The following is a 25,171-nucleotide window of genomic DNA, read 5'->3' as shown; positions in this document are numbered from 1 at the left end:
TTACATGCTCACTCGTCAGAGCTCATGTCATTCTTTCCTCCTGGGTTTTGTTTCTGACGGTCTCTTACGAAGCAAGTTGTTAGAGAGGACAGGAGAGGTGTAACACGGGGAAGCTAATCCGTGTAACACCCAAACACAGAACAGCTGACAGGAACATTGACGTTTGTAATGCGTTGTGGTCAGCAAAACATTCTGTTCCGTTTTTCTTTTTTGGCCTAGACTTGTAAGGAGCAGAAACTGACTCCATTGTGTGAATTTGTACTACATGTAGTTCTTGTTGCATCAACAAAATTAAAATGAGATCAGCTAAATTAATAACTGGATTAAGAACACTCCTTACACTTAAGTGAAGTATAGCTATACAACATGCAGGTTCAATAGGGTTAATTAGAAATGGTGCGCTTTGTGGCAAGTACTGTGCATTAATGGTAAAACTATGAATTGTGCACAGAATACTGAGGCACATAGTTGCACCTTTTCAATACTGATAAGCAATATCTTAGAAGCATTAAAACTTAAAACTACCTATTGTATGCTAAGCAACAATATGTAGGCTCCACTACAAAGACAGACATAAGGTTCATAATAATTCAGAAGCTGTTATGACTGACATGACTAATTTAAGTAACAATAACCAAATATTTCTCACAGGAATACATTTATTTTTTTGTTTGTTGAATACCTTGGTTTTAAGCTTCTTAGTAAATAACACGAGAGTGCAGCGAGTCTGTTTTCAAAGCTCAGAAATCAGACTCTGCCCATTAACGACACGCGCGAAAGAACGTTATTTCTGCCGAAAGTTTTTTTTTTAATGTGCTCTTTCTTTCATTGGAATAATGAGGGGATTAGCGAAAACTTTCCGCAGAACTCCTTTGTCCTTAAAACAATAGATTTCGTGAAAGAAACTCTTGTCTTGGATTCATTAGTTCGGCCCTCCTCCTGTGGGGGTGAATACGAACTACATTTAGAGCAATTACTTGTCCAGAAAACAACTGTCAGTCATTCTTAAAGGGGAAGGATTCCAATTAATAAACCTCTTTAATCCTTTGGTTTTATTTCCATTCTTCAGCGTACCTCTGTAGTCTGCGCGGCTTAGAAAAGATTCTACAAAGGAGGAAAAAAAACCTTTCGAGGGCTTATTTTGTTAAAAAAAATCATCATTATTATTTTTGTTTAGTCATTTGTTTGTACAGGACGCCTAGAGAAAACGTGGAACTTGACTCCAGCGCAGCTTCTCAATTGAAAGGGACTTGTACCCCCTCAATAGCTGTTGTCCCGTGTTTGGGCAAAACAGGTGGACTACTACTGTTCACACGCAGAGACGCGCACACTCAGCCAGACCTCAGGGGAAGGTATGTTATTTTTTTACTATCATTCTTCCTGATTTGGGAGTTCTTAAAACAAAAGGGAAAAGCTGAAATTCCGAGTTTTTTCCTCCCCCCGAATCTCTTCGATGTCTACAAAGAAACCTAGTAGTTGAAGGGACAACAGGAAAATCGCTGCTTAGGGTTCAAAAGGTATGTTCTTTTTTAAATAACTCTACGTATGATGGATAACCGAACGTGCATGGTAGGACCTGCTTTGCGCTCTTTCCCAATATTAGGTGATGGTAGATAAACAATAATTGTAGCGAGTTAGCGGAGTGTCGTCAGTACTTAAAAAAATGATTTTCTTCAAGTAATTATTATTTTTCCGAGCTGAATTAAGGTCTGAACTGCAGGACATTACGAAAAAAAGGTACAAAAGCAATGTGATGTCATATTTATTATTATTATTATTATTATTATTATAATTATTATTATTATTATTATTATTATTATAAGTGTGTGTAAGATTGATTTTGACTAGTTCATGATAGCTTTTAGCATTAATACAGTAGCTATTTTCGTCTTCGGATGGAGGCCTGGAAATACTGTCCGTGCGCTTCAACTTTACGGCTCCGGGCACCTGTAACACCGCACATATTTCACTGATGCAGGCCAATGCTATCACATGATCTCTACATGTTAAACAGCATGTGCTACACTGACTGTATTTATGCTGAAGGCGTGCGGAGGACTGTCTTCAACAGTAAGAGCTCCAGGTAACTTGACAGACCGAGTTGACTACACAAGGCGCATGATGTTTGTTTTTTAAAACGTGCGCCTTGGGATATTTTCTCCCGGATCAATCTAAACGTTTTGACTTACAGTCGTTTTTGTTGTTGTTGCTGTTGTCGTAATAGCAGTGATTGGGTTCTGAAGATATGGTACTGAGGAAATTCAAAATTTAAAGAAGCACTTTTATAAATGATTCGGTTTGGCGAAATAAACGTATCCCTTTCGTATGTCCTGTATTTTTAAATGAAAAGCATTGATTTACAGTAAAAAAAAAACACGTGAGGGGTGGTACAGTTTTATTAAAGTATAATTAAATACTGTATGTACATCAGGTGACCACTGAGAAATTGTTACCGTATAATAAATTCTAACATTTACATTTACTGTACTGTATGTATTCGTTCACTTTCTTTCCATTCCTTGTAGCCAATTAGAACAGTGTTTTCTATTTGAAATTTATGTTTTTACAAAAACAATTAACATTCATGAACAGCGTTTATACTCGAACAAAATGGTAAACATATTTAACGAAGAATACAGTATGTAGGCTACACGGTTCTACAAGACCTTTAACGTGATTTTGTTGAAGGTGGAAAACAGTGAATTATATACAGTGAAGATACAAAACCTTAGGTTTGGGTTTGATATCCATATATCAGTATCATTCAATTGAGTGATATTTAGGGTGTTAATGAAACTTAATTTGGAACCTGTGTTTTCGTCTTACTTTAGTGATAGTAGTAACAGCATGCATAGAATCGTCGCTTTACTACAAATACAATATAGTAACATTAAATATACCGTACTGCGTGAAAGGCTCGGAAAACGAGATTAAATAACTGTCTCCTGAAAAATGTCTGACGAGTAAATATACAGTATTAAATGCTCAAGGACGAATCTGCGGTTTTTAATACTCAACTACTGTAAACCCATTTCCAGTTGTCCGAAAAGTTTCAGTTCAAGTCAGGTTATTTACAGAGCGCTGCGTTTCTGATAAAATCCAGAGCGCGTTTGTGCTTTGTTGAGACACGAAAATAATAAAAAAAAAATGTACAACGATTGCGGATTATTAAAACATAGCGTGTTTACCACTCCATCATTACATAACGATTTTGCGCTTTTCAGTTTTATCACTTTTAAGCATTACTTCGCTGAGTGTTTCCGAAATTATAAAGTCCACCCTTTAGCCAAAGGCCAACATTATCAGCCGTATAGGAAGTAATTCCCGTTTTATTTGACTTCTTTGAAGGCGAATATATAAAAACACGACGGGTGCCGAAAAAAACTCAAATTATTTTAATGGAGATTTTGGAAATTAGCTCCACAAACGGAAATATTATTAGTGATGTCTTTTGTTTTACATGAGTAGTACATTTGAAAGGAATTCGGATTTAAAATTCGTTAAAGTTCTCCACGGTTTACTAAAGCTAATTGAATGTTACTAATGCTAAAAGTATTTTAGGCAGCCATCTGCGTTTATGCGGCAGAAGTATCGGAAGAGTGGTCCAACTGTCTATAATAACAAAGAACATTATCCATCCAGCTTGGCATTTTGTGTTTTGCCCGAAGTCCCCTGGAAACAAGTATTGATATTCGTATAGAATTACTAAATAAAATCACGTTTAAGTCTGCTTTCCTAATGCGTTTAAGCCTGCTTTCCAAATCCCACACAGTAGTGGTCATTTATAATCTGAAACAATGAACACTCTGAAAATCAGAAAAAAACATTTTTTCTGCTCCCCGCCCTCAACTGTTCACGAACTACTTAGAGCTACAGAATAACCCGTTAATCAAAAAAGGTTTGCATGAGCAAATAATTGAATGTAACTGCAGTACACGGTATTAATTCGGGACAGTATCAGATAGCTTTAGAAGAAAGTCACAGCTAATACTTGCGTCATGGTCTATACATACTTAGGGTCACTCCTAAGAAACTTTTCTGACCTGTTTTCCGGTCGTCACTTGAGTCCTGAAAACAGCGCTTTATCACTGTTGTCACATTTGCTTATACACGTGTTGGGAGTCGCTCCCATAAATAATTTCCCGATATTTTAAGATTTTCGCCCGTCGAGACCTACAGTAAGTTGGATGTCTCTTGGAGAGAAGAGATTTGATGTTTAGTAGTCGAGTGCGCAGGGCAATGTTGTGACACAATAACTCGTGAAAAGTTTTTCCAATAAACTTCATGACGTCCGGCTCAGGTCAGACCGGCTCATGTTCAATACCTAAAATGGGGGCTGTTTACTGTACTCACGAGAAGCAGGCGTAAAAGCTATGTGGATGAAAACGTCAAAAACAGAGAGGTGTTAACGTTTATTATTTAAGACAATTGAACAAAACCGTGCCTGAAGATTCTCTGCTATTCGTTTTGCGATGTCATCGGCAGCGTCTTCATTTTGCTGATAACTGAAGGTAGCAGAAATGATCGCAGACGGGCAAAGACTGTATTTCGAACGAAACAGGTCTCCCATATTTTCAAAGAGGTTTCGGGACCGCAGAAGTCAAATGCTTTCAAATGGTATTTTCATCTCAGGATGTTTTGGAAATCCTTGTCAAAAGCAGGAAAAGTCCCATATCACACGTATATACTGTAGTTTACAGAAAATAATGACTCAATTCTGTATTGGAGTACTGGTGTCAGGATTGTAGGGGTTAGGATCTGTAGTACTGAAGTACTGAAGGAGTGGGAAAAACAGTGGGCAGATAGCACCAACAGGAGAAATAAAGATTCCAATGCATAGAGCTTGTATCAGTTATATAAATCTGAGCTTTGCATCAGTGGACTGTTACAGTACTGTACACAAGAACAGTCCCAAACGGGTAGAAGCCATTTGGCCCAATCCAGCCCACTTGGTAGTCAGTTGCTAACTAATCTATGGATCACAGCTGGTAACTAATCCAGGGATCTCATCCCGGTGTTTCTTGAAAGAATCGGCTTCAACAACGCGACTGCGTAGCTTGTCCCATTTACAATGAATCGTACCCTCAAGTCAAGTACGCGTCCCATTTCTGGCTAATGCTTTGTGCTCTGCTTCCTTCTCGTCCTGTTATGCATGAAATGAAGTACAGGCTAGGAATCTGAATGCTCTGCAGGTTCTCAGTACAATGGCCATGGAGGGGTATTCAGCACATAGACCATGGGAAAGAGCAGTCACCGGAAGTAACTGCTCATGCGGTAGGACGTGCTACACATGCATCACCCCCCAAGTAGGAAAGTTGATTATAGTGGTAGAGATTTTTAAAAGGGGTGGGGACTGTGGTATTGCTGCAAGGCCAGGTCGCCTCTGTTCCTGCAAGCATGGGATAGCTGTGTTTGTAATCTAGGGCAGAGTCTCAGGGGGAAAAAACAAACAACAGATTGATAGAGGTAGTAATCTTCATGAATCATTCCGCAATGCTGTTTTTTTTTAAAGACAGATTTATCTCACTGCTAAAATTCTAATCAAGTCTGTTATCTTTGTGCCGCAGGTTCAAAACCAGCCGGAGGTCCCAAGAGGCAGACGAAGGTCACGGATCTCAAGTTTGTTGGGAAAAGAAGAAAATTTACCTTCCTGTTCTGGGGGGGGGTCTTCCCTGTTTCCTCCTTAGTCTAGTTTTTCATTGCATGTAGAGGCGTCTGTTGGTCTCTCTCTGCACGTGCTCATCTCGCCTTTTTTCCCTGCTGGCGGAGAGGGGGACCCCGAACGTTCGAATGCATTTGTCACTAGATACCATGAGCATGGTGGACGACAGCTGCCTCTCGCCGGGAAACTTCCACGAGATGGTGAAGGCAGGGGGGGCCTCGGCGGGGGGCCGCGTGCACAGCATCGACGTCATCCTGGGCTTCAGCAAGGACCAGGACCCCCTGCTCAACCCTACAGGGGCCCCTGGAGCCCAGAAGGCTGGCGTAGAGAGTCTGGGGGACCCGGGAAAGCCAGATGCATCTCACCCCTATGGGCACCTGCCCCCTCTGAGAGATGGCCCCGACCAGGCCAGTTTTCATGGTAAGGCCCACAAGACCCACACAGACTCGAGTAGCTTTTAATATTGTATTTTCCTGCAAGATATCCTGCTGAGACTAGTGGCCGTCAAAGCACTAGGGTCCCTCCCACTGTAGAGGGCAGCAGAACCATAGAGATACAACTGGGGCTTCAAAATGTTGTCCAGCTCTGCAGACACATAGATGGTCATAGGAACAAGTAAAGGTTTATTCCACGCTGAAAAGAGAAGAAGGCTCCACAGCCGAAACATTGTGTTTTCTCTCTTCTCTTTTCAGCAGGGAACAAACCTTTACTTGTTCCTTTGCAGCCCACGCATGCTGACGCAGCTCCCTAGTTGAACTGCTAGATGGTCATAGACTGAGATGTGGTCACTGCATGGGTGGACCACAGTAGGCTGACCATGGATGAGTACACCAGTGAGCCAGCAGGTTTACTGGCTTTTATTTCCACCTCACTCTCCAATAATTCGTTGAATCAGATGGCAAGAGGCATAGGAAACCTTGGGAGTAAGGCTCTCCAGGGCCAGGGTCTCACATGACCTGCCGAAAGCCCTGCGCCGAATAAAATGCTCCTGTAAAAAAAGAATTGTCCTAATTATTTATGTACAAGATCCACATTTTTTATCCAGGTCTACCAGGTCATTTCCTTTGAATGCAGGGGATAGGCAGCTCCATCACAGTCTCTTTGACTCTGGCCATGTTCATGAAGTAGCCTTGGTTAGTCAGGCGAGTTGTATTATAAATGCATATGCTAAGCGCAGTTTTTCAAACAAGGCTTTTGCCTTGTGTTCAGATAGCGGCCGAATGATTTAGTCATGTGTTTGTTATACGGAAAAAGAAAACCGCTGTGTCAAAATGCTTTAAGCATAATTTACTGCCCGCCACCTGCCAGGGTTTAAAGATGCCGGCTGAGAGCATTTGAGCATGTATTCTAGAACAAATTATCCTATCAAATCAAGTGTACAGAGCAGCACTCGGGTCACTCTGGGTTTTCATTTGATCTGAGCACGTAGTTCATTAGAGGTCTGACTTGTATTAATTAGACCAAATAAGAACAAACTAAATTCCAGGATTTTAGGTAATGATGCTGGCTTGTTCCCTGTTGAGGACTTTGGGACCAGCCCAGTAAATCACTTTTGTGAACAATGTGCTGTACAGTGACAAATTCTGAATCCATTCTTACCTTTGGGTAATGTAACAGGCACAACAGCACCTTCTGGTTCCCCATCTTTAAGTTTTTGCTATTTCTGGGGCTTCCGTTTGGCCTTTTAGGATATATTGTTATCTTTCGTAGTTGAAATTGGACCATGTTAGAGTGTACCTGGATTCATATGATACTCATGAACCAGGTAGACTATTTTTCTAAGTCGTGATTGGTTTTGGGACTTTGATCTGTTCAGACTGAAGAAACCTACAGTATATGGGGCTAAACCTCTAGGCACAGCGGTCAAAGATTTGGTGATTCAGATGTGGTTCTGGAAAATAAGGAGGGTCAGGCTTGGCTCCGTACCGTTTTCTCATACTGTAGAAAACTGTGGATCAGTGATGATGATCTTTTTATCGTTTGCATGTCTTTCTTATCCTTATCCTTGTGGAGCACTATATGTGCACAGTATTGAAGAACGGTCAATCATGGTCAACACGTAGAGAGAAACATAGAAGGACTAAAGAGTACTGTACATGTTACAAGTATAACATGAGAGAAGATTGAATATTTTGACTGCACATGGATGGGCAGAAACAAGACTTTAAAGAATGCCCCTTACGTTCACAAAAGAACGTGTTCCTCGGTTTTTTTTTTCAGACCCCTTTCATCACTGGATCAGAATGTTCTTTTAGACAAAGAGACATTCTTTCACTGTAAACATGCTGCCCTGCTCCGCAGAGTCCTGGAGAGTTCTGACAGAATGACAGGCAGTGAGGCGGACTGTAACCCCTGCCCGACCTCCGCCTTTGTCCTGGTGTCACACCCTGACGGAGCGCCGAGCGATCTCCAGACTTCCAGGGGCTTTGCCAGCGTCTGTTAATGAGAGGAGGATCAGCAGGCCTAAAAAGCCTGTCCTCGTTAGTTAATTGAGGCCCCCTTTGTGGGGGAGAGCAGGGGCGGGCATATTGAGTTTCAGAAAGGCACCTAGGTGTGGGAGGCCGCCAGGGCCACACAAACACAGACTCACAATGAGTCTAGCCCCAGGTAACATTCTTCTGAAGGTGGCCTGCAATCCAGACATCAATTAAAGCCCAGATGAGAGGGGTTTAGTACTGTACTTAAACAGCTGGGTACGTAGGACAAAAGATGAGGAAACTGAGACATTTCTCCAGCTGCCCTAAAGCTTTAACCCTCCTGTAAGTGGAATCGACAGCACGGTCTTGGGAAACCAAAGCTAAAAATCGGTCACGGCAGCAGTCCTTTCACCCTGACCCTCCTGAGAGTGTCCCTCGTGCGAAGCACGACCAACAGGAGTGGCACAAACGTCTTTTTCAGATTTTCGAGAGATGCGAAATAAGGAGTGTGTAATGCACAACCTCTTCTGCTGTTTGGCTTTATGTACAAGCGCTGCTGCCAGTCTGAAGAAAATCATGTCTTGGGGGCTGGGGAATGGAACAACGTGTCCAATTTCAAACCCAAACCCAAGGTGTCAACACTTTTGAACCCCAGACCTGAATATGATTCATATGAATAATCCCTGCACCAGATTCAAGATGGCTCTTGAGACTAGTCTAACACAGCCTCGGCATCCCACTACAGTGCATGCTTTTATGTCAGTTAAAAGTCACTTTTATGCCTTCGGCAGCAGGATCAATTAAGTAATTAAATGCCAAATGAGTGAATGAATAATGTACCAATGGGATCAAAGTCCAGCCACATAGAAGTGTCAAATCTGTGTACTCTGCTAATGATAGCAAAGCTGTAAATACAGATGAAGTCTGCTGTTATGCATTTTTATTACAGTATCAATCTTAAAGACGTGTGTTGATGTTAAGATAGTTTATGCCTCTGTTCTGACAGTTATCAGTGGGCAGCAGCTACAGTCTCTCATTGCATGTCTGCAAATTAGACATGTAGGTTGGGTTATTATTTAAATGAAGTGGTGCCTGTCCATTTTTGCTGCACTTCTGCTGAATCAATGCTAATCAATCCTTAGTTAGATTAAGGCTGGGAGCACATGGAAACTATCAGCAGGATTAACAGACTACATCTGTTTGCAGGGGGATTAGGGTTAAGACTGCAGTGAAAGCGCTGGTAATGTGTCACTAACAAGTGGCTTGCCTGTTTTTAGTTCTTATAATAAAATGGGAAAAACTTTAAACTGTGAAAGTATCAGCTTTTTGTATGAATATGATGGTGGGCTATCTTTTGCTATTTATTGAGTGCAATTAAATTATAAAGTGCTTCAGCTGCTAGGAAATAAGAGACTAAATCTCGTTAGTGGTGCATTTGGGAGTACTGTCTGTTTAGAGCAGTGCCTTTGGGTGTTGTAGTCACTTTCAGGTTGGCAAAGAAACATCTACTTCCTCCACCTGCTTGGAGCCAGGCAGGATTCTGTGAAATTCAAGGAAATACAATTCTGTGACATAAAAGGACTCGTCTGGTGACTGACCTGAAAGAGAAAAGAACGAGACTTCCACTGTTGCACAAACAAATGCTGAACAAGCATGCACAAGGCAAAGGGAGCAGGGCATCACGGGCTGGGACGAAACAAATGAGACAAGTGCTCTTTTCTCAGGATGTAGAAACAGCATGGGTACAGAGTTGCTGTCCCATCTTACATGCCTATGTAGAGAGCATGGTCTGATGGGCCTTCTGTGGTTCCTTGTCCATCTACATGGAAGCTTTTATTCATGAGATCAGAGACCGGTTCTGAGAATTCTGAACATCTGGTTTTCTGCTGACGAACTAGTTTGATCCCCAAAAATGTAAATTAATTTGATCTTCAGTGTTAATGTGCTGTACTCTACAACTAAAAGTAGGGGCATTGAATTGAATCTTTTGCAGTGCATATATGTTTGGTACAACTTCCTTGATTATATAGCTTATTTATCATTCTATCCATTTAGCTGTATCGAAATCCATATTCAAAAGTAGCTGAATTGATCTGAAGGAAGATTTTTAACAACTGGTCATTGCTGGTGCCCGGGAATGCTGTCCAAGGTGCTGAATTCTATCTATGCTGGCAGGTTAGGTTGCTCAGGAGTGCTGGAAAACATGCAGTTTGTCCAGTTGTCCAGGCGCAAGCATGCTGCTGTTTCTGGGGGTGGAGTTGATGGTGGTGGGGCGTTGAGGTCATCCCTGGGCAGAAAACACACCCAGCAGTCTGGTCCTAAAACCATCACGTGAACAAGGTCCAAAGGCCTGTGTGTTTGTATCAGAAGAGTTAAGAGTGGTCTGTAAAAAAACAAGGAAAAAAATCGCAACTTAATGGGACTTCCAAAAAGATTACCAAAAGGTATTTGCAGAGTTTTGAAACCAGCTACTTCAATAGGATATTCCTGATAAAACAGGACAGTGAGGAACATTCCGAGTTTGAAGCAGGGATTCAGTTCACCTAGTACAGGATGATTACACTGCATTTCGAAATGACTGCCCGCACAGTGAGAAAGCAGGTGTATCTGTCTGAGTGCTGCTGCTCCCCTGTCCTGTACTGCGGGCGCCTCACCTGCCCTCTGCTCTGAGCCTGGCTCTCCTGCTCTGTCTGTCCAGACTCCGGCCTCTTCTCCAACAAGTGCGAGGGGGAGCTGAGCGAGCTGCACAAGACCATGGAGCGAGACGGCCCGTCCCCCGAGCCCCTGGAGGAGGAGCAGCAGCCCAAGAAGAAGCACCGGCGCAATCGCACCACCTTCACCACCTACCAGCTGCACGAGCTGGAGCGCGCCTTCGAGAAGTCCCACTACCCGGACGTGTACAGCCGCGAGGAGCTGGCCATGAAGGTCAACCTGCCTGAAGTCCGCGTGCAAGTAAGCAGAAGCGCCGACCCTCTCTAACAACCACCAGAGCAGCTGTCCTTGCTTTGGACATCCCCTGCTGGCCAGGCTGTTAGTGCTTTTGCTTCACAGCTCCAGGCTCCTTAGTCCAGTTCCAGCTGCAGGCGTCTGTAGAGTTGCACTGCAACTTCTCCCTGTGTTTTAGTGGGGTTTAGTGTTTTCTCCCAGCCCAGAGACACGCGGGAGTGGCTCGACAGGTTATTCTGAACTATCCCTTTCTCTGTGGCTCTGTGACAGCTTGCCGTGCTGTCCGGGGACAGAGACGTCCTGTGTGCTTTAAGGCCCTGCAGTTCTGGGACAGGATCTGTCTTCCTGTGACCCCCTCCAAGCTGCAATAGCAAATTTAGACTCCAAGGATTAGTGCTCATGGTTATCCCCTGTTGAGCTTTTGTAATGAAACGGCCAATTTACTCGGTGGCTTGGGTGAAATGTGCTAACGTCTGTTTCATGTCCCCTCATAGTGCTTTTTTCTTTTAAGAAACAGGGAGTGTAAATGAATTTCATTAAAGCAAGAAGAGAAAGGAAAATGCCACAAGCCCGGTGCCCCACCATTAAATCTGGTTGATGTCTTTCCCACTCTCCAGGTGTGGTTCCAGAACCGGAGAGCCAAGTGGCGACGTCAGGAGAAGATGGACGCCAGCACCATGAAGCTGCACGACTCGCCCATGTTGTCCTTCAACCGGCCCCCCATGCCCAGCAATGTGGGGCCGATGGCCAACTCCCTCCCCCTGGACCCCTGGCTCACGTCTCCCCTCTCCAGTGCCACGCCTGTGCACAGCATCCCGGGGTTCATGGGCCCCACGCAGGGCCTGCAGCCCGGGTACCCCAGCCACAGCTTCCTCAACACCCCCCCTCCCATGGGCCAGGGCATGCAGCCCATGGCACCCCCACCCTACCAGTGCCCCGCCACCTTCACTGACAAATACCCCCTGGAGGATGTGGACCAGAGGAGCTCCAGTATCGCCTCCTTAAGGATGAAAGCCAAGGAGCACATTCAGTCTATGGACAAAACATGGCAACCCATCTGACGAACTGGAGAAAGTCTCCTCCAGGGAAGAAGCACAGGAGACAAAAAAGACAACTCTTGAATTTTTCTTTTCTACAGTGTCAACAGTTATTTTGTGAAGCTCGGTGACGAAGTACACGGGCTCCTCCCGACACAAAATCGGTGAAGAAATGCTGGCTTTTTTTTCAGGGTCCCTACACCTCACCTCCACGCACTCTCTGTCTGTTGTTCAGCCTGCGAGCGAAGGAGCTTGGCACCCCGATTTGTTCGTGATGATGATTGTTGGCGAAGTTGTCCTTGGTACCACGTCAGTCCCATAGGACATCTGCGCTACACAATTGACAGCCTGAAAGGTAAGGGATTTGAACTGTGCAAACACTCAAGAGGAGGTGCCTGTTAATTCTGGGAGAGAACTGGACTTTGCTCATGAAAAGGGTTGCTTTAGATTAAAGGCTTTTCACCTTACTGCTCTCATACTACATGGCCTGGGAGCTACGCAAACCTGCTTCTGCAAACTAAATGCATTTTTCTGATGCAACACGGCTCTCGCAGATGATCTCAGCAGCAATCTGGAAATGGGGATATTCTATCCTGGTCATGATATGGGACTGGTTGATGTCAGTTAGCCTTGTTTAAATGCATCGCCATTTGAAAAAGAATGTCCAAAGATTGACGGGGTCTCATGTTCATAAAAAGGGCATGGTGAGGGGTGTGTGTCATATATGATTAGATAACTATTACAGGCAGACAAGAAGTTAATTTTTTATTGGTTGTTTTGTTTCATTGTTTTTTATGAATGTGGGAATTAGATTATAAATCCATTCACCATTTACTGTACAGGCGGCATGTCTTTCAGCAAAAGCTTGTGGCAGAATAGAACAGGCTATCCACTGGCATCTTTCAAGAAATGACCAGATGCAATCACTATATCTATTACCTGCCCAACAGGCTAGATGATCCGATCGGGCCAAACAGAATCACAGTCCACAAGGTGGGATAAACCCAAATAAGTTACCCATCCTGTGACAGAAGTACATTTTCTGATGCTGAATCTTGCCGAACCCTGTCTGTTATGGAGTTTGTGTTTAGGTGGGATGCATTGCTATGATCTTTTTTGGTGTCATTTTCCCAATTTGTAAAATAAGGTCATAGTTTAGTGTCCACCCTTTTTCGGGATGATGTGCTCATTCTCTTCTGCGAGATGAAGTGTCAGATGGCCGAGGCAGAGGATGAGAACGCAAGGAAGGCAGAGATCTAAATACCACCGGCACGACGTCTTTTCGAGACAGGAGATGACATCCTAGAGGAAACTTGCTTTGCTGCCTGCTTTAACAAAATGCAGGACCTACACTCTGTTGGGACATCCGCTGTCTGGAACTTGGCAAGGGAATCCCAACAGGAGAAGCAGTCTCGGATGATCAGATGTACATGGGGGGCTAGAGAAAATGCTCTGGGAATCTAATTAAGGAAGAGGCAAAACGGATTTTAACACCTCATTCATTACATCTTTAATCTAACACCGTCACTGTCCGTGCTGGTAAATCCCAAATGCCCAAGGCTCTTCACACAACTCAGATCGTCTTTGCCGGAGGCAGGATGTGGAGGGAGCCTGTCAGACTTGCTAATTTGGGCAGACATGAGCTCCTCTTAACACCTAATTAACTGATTTGAATGCGATTAACTTCTGCTCCTAATTGACTTGATTGGCATCTGCCCTAAGACAACCTTCCTGGGGCAACTGCAGCCCTGACATCCCTCAACAAACTGCCCTGCTACCCCCGCAGGAGAGGGGCATCTCCAGTCTCTGGGCCAGGGCAGCACGGGGAGAGCCAGCTAGGGCAGGGATGATTGTGATCAAAAGTAGTACCAAAATCCCTGAAACGGACCTCCTTGCTTCTAGAAAAAGAATCCGTCTGCAACATTTAAAGCCTTCCGCCAGCAGGCATATGATGCAGCAGAAGGAGAATTGCTGGGTGATTCATCTCACATGGTCTGTCTTTGTTCAGTATGATTGATCCAGCTCAGTCTTCTTTGTCTAAGGTTCATGGCTGAAAAACAGTGACAGATTGAACTAAAGCCAGTAAACAGCTCTGTGAAACGTCCTGTCTTTCTTTAAGAGGTGTTGCAAGCAATTTAGTTTCCCTTATACCAGTTCCAAAGGCTTGTTTCATTAAAGTTATGACATAATTATTACAACATTATAAAATGCATGACTATTACAGTACGTTAACATACATTTCTGAGCTCTTCAGAATTCATACTTTCAGAGAGTATGAATTGTTATTATAACTATTCCCACATCATCTAAATCGATCATCTGTCTCTGCATATTTTTGAGGAAACATCACTGCAACGTTAACATGCGAGTTGTTGAGAAGAGTCCCATTTTTTTGCCTCTCATTAAATTGATAGATCGTAAAGCAATTCATCTCCCATTGTCAAAACAGAACCTTGAAAATACATGCACAGTACATGCCCCTGTTCTTCAGTCAGTCTTGATCTCGGCAAATGCCAATTGAAAGCTAGGAGCAAGTCCTTGGAAATATAGCGTAGAAGAGGCCTGTAACACATTTTGGATGAAAACCTGCTCTGTCAGGAAATATCTAATACCTAAGACTCCAATCAGTACTGAACCAGAGTATCCTGTCAGTGTTTCTGATTGACTGAAGAAAAAAATGGCAAAGACAATACAGCTGGACTCAAAGACTAAAACAGGCAGCTTAGGTCAGATTAAATCACATTAATCAATATAAAGTATACATATCATGGTGCAGTAATTCTTAGATTTAATAAAGGCCTTAATTAAATAATTGGCTCAGAATAATCAGTGACAACAAGAGAGAGAAATATACAGTATGTGCACTGACATTGCATTGAGCATTTAATATACTGTACTCTTATATCTTGTATATCATTGCAGTAGGCTCTTGCTTAGCTAGACCAGGTCTACCTTGTAATTGTGTGATTGATTCGTTTATTTTCATCATAGTCCTCAGAGCAGGTATCCTAAACCTCCGATTAGAGTGATGGTCTTTCTGTTTTTATTTGATTGCAGTACACAAACAAGCTGGAAAAAGATTGCAAAGATCTGAGAAAGCATCATCCCATTCTCTGAACTGAGTAGTCCTTTCCTAACAAAAAATAAATAAAGAGAATTTTCCTGTTGCTGGTCATCTAGCACTGCAAATTTCCAATAGTGGGATTCATTGGTTACTGGCTAAAAGAAAAAAAAAACCAAAGGATTTAGCATTTTGATTTTTTTTTTTAAAAAGAAACAAAAAATGTAGTAGAGACCTGGGAAACTGATTTATGACTTTACCTTTGATTTCTGTATGGGTGAAGTTTAATTTGTACAGATGCTATTGCTGTGTTTGGTGTCGGACGTAGAGATTTCACCTGTTGTTATTTTTTTGTTTCTATCGGAAGACACCGACTTCCTTGTTCTGCACGAGACTGAAGGACTTCAAATAAACAGATCTAGTTGAACAGAGTTTGGTCTCAGTGCTCCTGCTTTTTGTTATCAGGGCCCTGGCAGCATCACACATCGTGACATCGCAAACACCACAGCATGTGCCCGGGTTGCAAAAGTTCATTCAGCCCTTCAGTGCTCAGTCGGTCCCTGCTGGTACCTCGCATTTCTTTTTCTGTGTCGGGTTGAAGCTTTGCTAGCTCTACCGGTGGACAGGTAACACCGCGTTTTTAAGGAATGGACAAGCAGGCAGCTCGCGGCTCAAGATGCAGAAACGGACGCCCAGATAGAGCCAGTCCCTCCAGGCCCAGAGCTCTGAGTGTGGTGGCGCCCAGCCAACCTGTTAGAAAGATGAGGCTCCACTCAATCAGTGCCCCCCAGGAGGGCTCTAGCCCGGGGGCTGGCTGTCCCCTAATTGCCCCCAGGCCTTGCCGCTGAAACACATGTTCCCTGCAGGCCCAGTCCGCAGTAATTACAGCAGCCGCATGTGAACTGTGCTCCCGGACAGATGGGACGCTGGGGAAATCCCACTAGCCCAACTCAGAGACCTGTCCCCCCGCATTGCAATTATCTGTCGCAGGCATTCACGCCAGCTTCGACAGCACGAGGACAGGGGGCCCCCCTAGTGGAGGGCAAGCGCCCCAAGGAAACGTAAAGAGGCCGTGGGGTGGCTCTGTGGCTCAGGATCTGCGCCTGTGGCTGGAAGGTTGCCGGTTCGTATCCCGCGGCCCCTGAGCAAGGCCGTTGGGCCCCTGGGCAAGGCCCTTCACCCCAGCTGCTCCAGGGGCGCCGTATAAATGGCTGACCCTGCGCTCTGACCCCCAGCTTCTCTCCCTGTCTGTGTGTCTCATGGAGAGCAAGCTGGGGGTATGCAAAAAGACAAATTTCTAACACAAGAAATTGTATATGGCCAATAAAGTGATCTGATCTTAGTGACTTAACACAGCTCACACAATAATGCTGACACCACCTGTTTGCTTGTCGGGTGAGGCGCTCAAACGTGTGTCAGCCCATGTGTCTTCATGCTACTTGGACAGGATGGACCCCTAAGAAAATGCTCAGCAAAATGAAATAATCCAGGCATTGAAGGGTTACATCTGAGCTAAATCCATGGAGCCTGAGCCTTATTTCCCTGTTTTTTTCTGGGCCACTATTACAGCTGACCAGGCTCTCTTTGCCCAATGTTTTTAATCATCTGAATAGAGCACAAATGCCTGTCTAATTGGGGAGAACATATGTAAATACCGATTACATTCCTTACAAAAGGGACAGGAAACTCAGAGGATCTTAATCAATAGATGTTTTTTTTTTCTTTTCGCAGCCAACAAGTGGAAATTAGATCCGATGCTCGGGAAGCTTTCGAACACTTAAAAAGGGACAAGAATCTGTCGGCTCTCTTTTGTACGCTGAGCTCAGTCAGTATTTTGTGACCACCCCACCCAACGGGTAGACACTACCAAACAACACCCAGACCAAGAGGGCCAAATTACTGCCTCTCCTCTGTGTCTTACAGACGTTGTTTCACAATGTCCGCCGGTTCAGGAGGAAGCAAGTAACAATGGTGGCGTGGAGGGAATTTTGCTGCTCGTCGAGGTTAATGATGTGGAAAATCCCCCAATTAGAGCCTTTTCCTGAGGGCTGGGATGAGTTCAGTACAGGATCCTCTGACAGCTCAGGGATTAGTGGCTTGGCCATTAGGGAGAGACACTGACTGCTGTACCGCTCAGTGCTGTAAGATCAGGGCCTGGGCAGGCATGCATGGCTCTGAGGCACTGCTTAATGGCCAGCATGAGGAACGCATGGGAAAATCAGAAAGAGACATAGCCATCTCCTAGTACTGAGCTGCATTACCATCAGGGCCAAAAACGACACTGGTAGAGTGCAGTAAAAAGATCTATACATATTTTGTGCATGCATTCTTTTTATTTTAAAATGCTGATGTGCCTCCAAAAGCAGAATACTGTATATTTTTAAAGCTGGCAGTGGAGTCAGTAGTGTATGTTAACCCTGGAGAAACGATTAGAAACACCTGTACCCTGCCAGCTGTGCTATATTTACCTGAATGTGGCATGATATCGACCTGTATATAACGATCTGCTTATTTCTCAAAGACAGAGCTACAGGTGGCATGCCGAGACCTTCTGCCCGTTACCAAACATTGCTACCCTCCATGCTGAGGTCACTGATAAGCACATAATGAGAAATAATTCACCAAACATCTTAAGCCCAAACATCTGGCCAGGTCGCAGCGAGTTTCAACCAACCTTCGTTCACCATGTTGAACAGAAATCTGAGCGGGGCTTCGAGTGACACAGTGTTTCACTTCATCACAGGTAGACTCGAGTTCCGATCCAATGCCTTAGCTATGGAAATCCAGAGAGTGATTTGGGGAACTTGGAAAGTGAAACAGTAGCTCTGGAAAAGAATGAAGAAATCTTCAAATGCTTGCAGGTATTTTAAACTAATTGGAGCCGTCTTCAAAGGGTGTTCTAGGATGACGATATCATTTCAAGAGAGCAGAAATCTCAGCTTTCGTAAAAAAAAGTTTACAGACGTTGCCTTGACATGCCTCTAAATAACAATTTGGCCTACTGTAGTTTCAGGGAGTGTACTGTAGCCTGTGTATCTTTTATTCAAAAACTGACATGCCTGTCTCTCGGTGCAGCGCCACCGGAACAATCAAGAGAGGCCAGACATGGCAGAGCAGTTAGAACAGAACCTTCCTATGTGCCTGCACGTTCACACTCGAAGGCAGTGCGGGGGATCAGCAAGAGAAACCTCCCGGTTTGCTTTAGTTCTGTTTATATCTCGGGCCTCTTAAGACAAAGAGGGGTTTTGTCACAAAGATTCCCCCCCCCCACCAGGGAAAAAAACAACATTACAAAACCCAGGAGGTGACCGCTGCACTGTTTAATTAGGAGATGAGTGCGAAACGAAAAGGGTTTCCTTTATACGTCTCCCGGCTCACCCACAGACACTTCGGGACTCGCCGACTCATTAAGAACAATTAAGTCTTTAACGACTAATTAATTGCATAATCTAGATTATGTTGCTCCTCCCCTGGAAGGGCCTCTAATGGGGCCTCGGCTGGAATTAACAGGCCGGCTCTGAAGACGCGTTCCTCAGTGGGGATAATAAGAGAAGAGAGCGGAATTAATTGGGTTTGATTAAGAAAGCCTTTCAATGGGACACAGCTTTTTCGCATGACATAATTGGAGGTCAGGGAGTAGGGAGGGACGGGGGTTGGTGGCTGGCGCCAGGTTTTTGGTTCTTTTTTTTTTAAAGTATCCTAAGCACAGCCTCCGTGTTAGTGAAAATAAAAAAGACTGTGATGTCCGTCTGGTGAGGCAAACATTCTCTGACTTACACCCAGTTTGAGTCCTACCCCCTCTTTTGTTTGAGATGATAATTGTTTCGCACCAGACCCGTAATTGATGACGTCACTGGCTTCGCTGCACATGGACGTTGGCTTGGGAAGGATTTCCCAGCGCTCTTTCTTGGCCTGAGACGACCGGTGCTTTTACATCCAGTTTTTAGACTGAGGAACTTCATTTTTCCACAGGGAACTTCTTTGGTGTTTGCTGGGTCAATTTAAAAAAACATCCTCCAAACAAACATACAAACATACAAAACAAACATTCCTCATAAAAACAACCTAAAAACAGATCACACCATATAAAAAAACAAGGTCATCAGTCCAGTGTATTGTATATATTTTGATGTTACCCACTAATATTATTATATATTATTATCTTATTAATTAATATAATATTATTAATACTTGGCGTCCTGGCCAAATTTCCCCCTGGCCTTTACCACTCATGGCCTCCTAATAACCCCTGTCTCTGAACTGGCTTCATCACTCTGCTCTCCTCCCCACTGAGAGCTGGTGTGTGGGGAGCGGACTGGTGCATCATCCAGGTGGGGCTGCACACTGGTGGTGGTGGAGGGGTCCCCATGACCTGTAAAGCGCTTTGAGTGGAGAGTCCAGAAAAGCGCTATAAACGGTAAGTGTAAGGGATTCGTTCATTATTAATTATTATTAATATATTATATAAAACCAACGGGAGAATGAATTAGAAGGAATCTGGTAAAAGGGGAAGGAGGTGAGGAGATCTGTCCATAAATCTAAGCAGCTCCTTTTGTATGGTGGAGGATGGGACACAGGCAAACACTTAGAAGCCTAAGGGATGCAGGCAGGAAGCTGAAAAGACCCCACATCTTCACAGGCAGGACTGTATCCCAATTCAGATGGTAACTGGATCACTGACTACAGAGTAGGTGAGTAGGACCAATATCATTACCCTTTTTATATAATCTCAGATAGTATACTGTAGGTGTTTAAAACTACGCTGTCTAGTGCCCACTATCTTGCTGCTGAGAGATTCCACTCGCTCCTACCTGTTCTGGCTGGAGAGGGGAAGATAGCCAAACCAGGATGTGGTGCTAAATGTAAGGACTTATTTTTTCACCTAAAATAGCTGCAAGCTCTAAACACAAAAGCTTAGCTTCCCCGAATGTTCGCTGTAATGCTTGCTGTATTTATAAGCATGTAGCATACTAACCCAGATCCAGCAAATTCCAGTAGACTAATAAAAATTACACACCTGACCTCACCGACCTCCAACTCGTTTTATAATCTGGTTATCGAGACTCAGAGACGGGGAGAGGTTTGGGACAATGAAGTGAGTGGTGAGAGTTTTAAGATAATCTAATCACTGGATATATAATTTAAAAAAAACGGTAAAAGATGAGGAAGTTACAGCTCAATTCTGTACAGTATATATAGTAGCATAGCGGAGAACATCTAGCATTACAAAAATAAATTAATACACTCATCCCTCCCTATACGAGCGCACGAATGGATCCAACATTGCCGCTCATAAGCGAAAACTCGTAAAAGTGACAATAAATTTCCATTAAAATACATGTAAAAATCTCCCATTCTTATCAATGTTCGTAACTGGACGTAAACCAGTTAAATGTAGGTCGTTTTTTGAGTATTTAAATCGTTTATCATAAATTGCTAAGTATGTTATAATAGACTTGACTAAAAATTGATTTTTATACCGTTACAAGCAGTTATTTGGATAAATACTATTTGCGTGATCTCTTTAGTACACATATGACATAAACTAATCGAAATGTCTAACTAAACATAAACGTATTGTACTGTGTCTGTTTACAAATCTAGTGTAGTCAAAGAACAAAACCCATAACTGTGATATTGAGCATCAAACTGTCGATACTGTGCATTCAAGTGCCCATACTCAAAATAAAACTAAAGGCAAAACATTTTAGTGTACAAAATTGTTAAAACTCGAGACTCGATATTACATTAACATATTATACATTCGAAATATCATTCTACACCATAGCTAGTATAATACCCATAGAAGGTCTGTTAAAACAACAGCTGTGACGACTGAAAAATAAAATTTTAAGAAGGCTACACGGTTAGCGAGGGAAACTCTCTTGTCTAACAACATTAGACATGTATAGATACAGTATATCGTTCTCGTAAGTGGTTATTGAACGAGGGATGTGCCTATGAACACGCAGGTGTGCAATTTGCCTCAACAGAGACCGAATGAACTCTGGCACTCTGTGCAAATCAGTGAATTAACAACCAGACCTGCACTGTTGTAACTGCTTTTGGCCGCTAGACGGCGGCGTGGAGACGCGCATTTTGCACGAGGTTTGTAGTGAAGTCGGTTCCAGCCACCTGGCAGCTGCGTTCTCTCTATAAAAGAGATTAATGGGGAACGTAGCTTGGCTATTCGGGTTAGGATAGACCAGCTAGTCTCGGGTTGGGACGGTGCTGAAAGCCCACGTTTTAGTCTCCTCGTGAGTAATTGTAAGCCGGAGCCGACTGCTGCTGTTTCAGGGGCGCTAGCATCGCTTGATCGGGAAGCGTCCTTTGAGTCTCAGGGGACACAGAAAGCATGGAGAATTTAATCTTCGAAAGATTTACCTCAGGACGTGTCCTCCACGCTTTTCGGCCAGGGTAGGAGGATCTACTGGAGTGTCCGCCCTTGTTTGGTGACATTACGTATTCTATCAACAGTAACCACGTTAAAAATAAAATAAGTCACAGAAAGAGCCCCCCTACCGTATTGATAATAATAATTGCTTACACTTATATAGCGCTTTTCTGGACACTCCACTCAAAGGGCTTTACAGGTAATGGGGATCCCCTCCACCACCACCAGTGTGCAGCCCCACCTGGATGATGTGATGGCAGCCAGTGTGCACCAGTTCACTCCCTGCACACCAGCTCTCAGTGGGGAGGAGAGCAGAGTGAGGAAGCTAGTGCAGAGAGGGGGATTATTAGGAGGCCATGATTGGTAAAGGCCAATGGGACATTTGGCCAGGATGCCAGGGTTACACCCCTACTCTTTTTGAGAAACGCCCTGGGATTTTTAATGACCACAGAGAGTCAGGACCTCGGTTTTACGTCTCAGCCGAAGGATGGCCCCCTTTTACAGTATAGTGTCCCTGTCAATATACTGGGGCACACAGACTGTAGGGTGAGCGCCCCCTGCTGGCCCCACTTACACCTCTTCCAGCAGCAACCTTAGTTTTTCCCAGGAGGTCTCCCATCCAGGTGCTGGCCAGGCTCACAGCTGCTGAGCTTCAGTGGGGCTGCCAGTGGTGAGTTGCAGAGTGATCTGGCTGCTGGCATACAAAAGCTATAGTGCTTACAAAAGAACTTTTCTTTTAAAAAAAAAAACAAATATGGTTTGAGAACTTGGATTTATTTTTCTGAATATCTTCACACAGCCTTAAAGCAAATGCATGTTAAAAAAAACAAAGAACTTCAGGTGTGGAAGGCGGGTTATTTTAATGCACATCAGCATTTAAACAGGCAGCTGATCCAAGGGTTTTATCCATCTGTTTCTTGAAATAAGGGAGGTTATCAACTTAAACAGCTTGGCTGGCTACTGTTCCATACTCCCCCAGCCCTTAGGGTAAAGAAATGTCTTCTGCTCTTGGTTTCAAAAGCATTCCTACATTGTTTCCAGTGGCATCCTCTGGTTCATGTTTCCCAATTTATTCTGAAGACGTCCCCTGGATTGAGTTTGTCCATGCCTTTAAGAATGTCTTTATTCAAGACTAAAAAGGTTCAAGTCTTTCAGCCTGTCGGTGTAGGGCACTCGTTCGAGTCCCAGATTACATCTAGTTCCTCTTCTCTGCTTCCTTAGCTGCAATATCTTTTTATTGTGGGGTGATCACAGTTAAATTAAGGAATAAATTAACTCGTGTTTCCCACTGTACTTCCTGTGGCCGGGGTGTCAGTGTTTGCCATCAGCTTCCTCTTACAGCTGCAGTCCGCTGCTCATCGCTGCCGGCTCTCTGCAGGGCTCAGGATCAGATGCACGAGGGTCTGTGTCTAGGGGAGAGGGGAGAAAGGAAGAGAAAAGAGGTGTGTGCGTGCAGATTTTACTGCAGGTTAAGATCTGCCCTGCTGTGATCCAGGAGTTTAAAAACCCTTAATCATCCCGAAACAAGATCTCACTGCTTCTGAACTCTAAGTGTACAAAGTATTTTTCTTCGTAGCGAGAGTCATATTGATAGCTCAGATGTTGACGGGACAAGTGTTTTTTTTTTTTCCTCTCTGCACAATGGACCACATGTTTTGCAAATCTGTCCTAGGCTTAAAAAAAAAAGGGAAAGGAAGAGAGAGAAACAGAGCGCTTCCTTTGTGTCTGTATCATGAAAAACAGAGCAAAGCCGCCTCCTGCTTCTGCTTTTTTCTGCAGAATCTGGTGCACCGAAAAAAGGATTCAGGCAGGAAGATTGTGGTTGGGTATGAAAGTACAGTCTCGGCAGCGAAAGAAATAATGGAAGCTCAGTTCAGAGTTCGAAAACATTTCAAAATAATATGAATAGGACAAGCAGTCAATGCAGAACTGGACTACAAGCACTAATTAAGATCCATTCTTTTTCCCTGATTGCCAGACTTGGGGATAGTCTAATGCCAGCTAACACTGTTTTAATAGTTTGCCCATTGGTTTAAGATAGTGCTCATGGCATACTTTGATTACTATGCTTGCCTGTCTGTCTTCGGTACCTGTGCCTGCTGATGGATTTCACAGGTTCTGGAGACTCGAGTTTCTTCTTAGTCTCCCAGCCCCTTACCTGTGTGTGGGTCGGCTGTGCAGGTGGGCGCGGCCTGGTGGGTTTGCAGGAGGTGTCCGCAGACTGTAGGACAAGCCTAGGAGTCTGGCCAAACCCGGGGTCTGGACTGCAGGTGTGCCAGGCAGGAACCTCGGCTCCTCGGCGGGCAAGGGATAGAGACCCCCAGTTGGTGAAGATCTTGGAGCTTCGAAGGTGCTCTTTTTCCCCAGGAAATGTCCTGCAGGACAAGAAGCAGGGGCCACTGGTCAGCATGGGGAAACGGCTACTTGTGTGGGATGCAAACACTCAGGCACTGCTGTGTCTGTCCACAATGAGCCTGAGGCGAAGGAATAGGAAAAACGAAACCCGACGCACTTATGTTGCGACTTACTATGGACACAAGTACAGGCATTGCGCTGTAAGCAGTCACATCAGTAATGCTAACAATATTAAGAAGGTGAATGTGGCAGTAAAGAAAGGAGAATCTTGCACGTGCATCTTCTGAGCATCCTAGAGACAAAAAAGGTGCAGAGTTCCAGCCCTCACCAGCTGCAGAATTCTCTAACCTTCGCTTGATCTCTTACTTATTCAATTAAACTACCTTTTTTTTTTAATGAGCCATTTTAAACCTTTGGGTATGAGTGATTCAAAGAGACCTAAAAATCCGGACTGTGGTCACCCAGGATCGGAGCTGTACATCCCTGCAACAGGACTTCAAATAGGAAAAAAAAAAGCTGAAGATCGCCCCTACCTACAGCCCACTGGTGTCCTCGAGGTGAGGTGTGCACAGCTGCGTGCTCACAGACTCTGCTGGGGGGCCTTGCGGAGCCCAGGGGTGGTGCAGTCAGGAGCATCAGGAGAATGTGTGTCAGCAGGAGCCTCATGGTGATGTCTTAGAAATCGCTGCGTCTTTCTCACCCTGGACACATCCATCGCCTTTTAACACCACCCCCTCCGCCCAGAGCGTATCCACAAATAGCCCCATATCATAGCAGCCCTCATGCACTCTGCTTGCTCAGTTAAACTAATTTCCTCTCTCTGAAATTTCAACTCCAGCTAAATCAGCAATTACAGTATATAAAAAGCAATACAAGTCTTAATAATGATTACTTCTACTGGTATAAAAATCCCATCTAATCTTATTTAAACGCCAGTGTCTTTCTGTTATGATTGGCAAGATTCCACCTGTAAAAAATGAAATGTTTTACTTCATCCAGTCAGGCCCATTTGCGACACATATGTACTATAACTTGAGTTTTACTAAATAACTTTTATTAAAGGCCAAACACTAGATGGTATTAAAGGTATCTATGACCTGGAATGCAAAATAAAATCCCAGATAGCACAGAAGTCTTAAGTGTCTGAAGTTCAATGCAGACTGACATAATGGAAAGACTTCTCTGCACTGAGGGTGATTTTCAGTTATGTCGCTCAATCAGATTAGGTAAAAGGAAATTCACATTTGCATTCCCAGCACTGCTAATGGATGTCTTCGATAAGGCAATGAAGGGACTGTG

At 44.0% G+C, this 25,171-nt stretch overlaps 1 protein-coding gene and 1 long non-coding RNA gene across 3 annotated transcripts; one reads left to right on the top strand and one right to left on the bottom strand.

The window, feature by feature from the left end:
* The first annotated feature begins 1,072 nt into the window (after positions 1-1,072).
* Positions 1,073-15,554, top strand: rx1 (retinal homeobox gene 1). Of its 2 annotated transcripts, none has more exons than XM_006639835.3 (4): positions 1,073-1,352; positions 5,568-6,082; positions 10,778-11,031; positions 11,643-15,554. In XM_006639835.3, the coding sequence occupies exons 2-4, from the start codon at positions 5,791-5,793 to the stop codon at positions 12,084-12,086; spliced, it is 990 nt and encodes a 329-aa protein (XP_006639898.2). In that variant the 5' UTR covers positions 1,073-1,352; positions 5,568-5,790; the 3' UTR covers positions 12,087-15,554. The 2 variants fall into 2 exon arrangements, with proteins under 2 accessions (XP_006639898.2, XP_015220772.2); XM_015365286.2 differs by lacking the exon at positions 1,073-1,352 and adding an exon at positions 1,366-1,517.
* Positions 15,555-22,337: 6,783 nt separating this feature from the next.
* On the bottom strand, positions 22,338-24,710 carry LOC138225576 (uncharacterized). The gene is made up of 3 exons (XR_011184028.1): positions 24,406-24,710; positions 23,676-23,892; positions 22,338-22,926 (listed from the first exon to the last, which is right to left on the bottom strand). It is a non-coding gene; the product is annotated as an uncharacterized lncRNA (long non-coding RNA).
* Positions 24,711-25,171: the final 461 nt, after the last annotated feature.

This window comes from Lepisosteus oculatus, chromosome 29 (genome assembly GCF_040954835.1).
Source record: "Lepisosteus oculatus isolate fLepOcu1 chromosome 29, fLepOcu1.hap2, whole genome shotgun sequence".
In the NCBI taxonomy this organism is placed as follows: domain Eukaryota; kingdom Metazoa; phylum Chordata; class Actinopteri; order Semionotiformes; family Lepisosteidae; genus Lepisosteus; species Lepisosteus oculatus.
The sequence above is the reverse complement of the archived record's forward strand: the minus strand, read 5'-3'. Positions and strand labels throughout refer to the sequence as shown.

Excerpts from the sequence above, each read along its gene's own strand:
- rx1 (XM_006639835.3), top strand. The coding sequence starts at position 5,791 with ATGCATTTGTCACTAGATACCATGAGCATGGTGGACGACAGCTGCCTC. Across the intron at positions 6,083-10,777 it reads CGACCAGGCCAGTTTTCATG|ACTCCGGCCTCTTCTCCAAC; the intron begins GTAAGGCCCACA and ends CTGTCTGTCCAG. Across the intron at positions 11,032-11,642 it reads TGCCTGAAGTCCGCGTGCAA|GTGTGGTTCCAGAACCGGAG; the intron begins GTAAGCAGAAGC and ends CCCACTCTCCAG.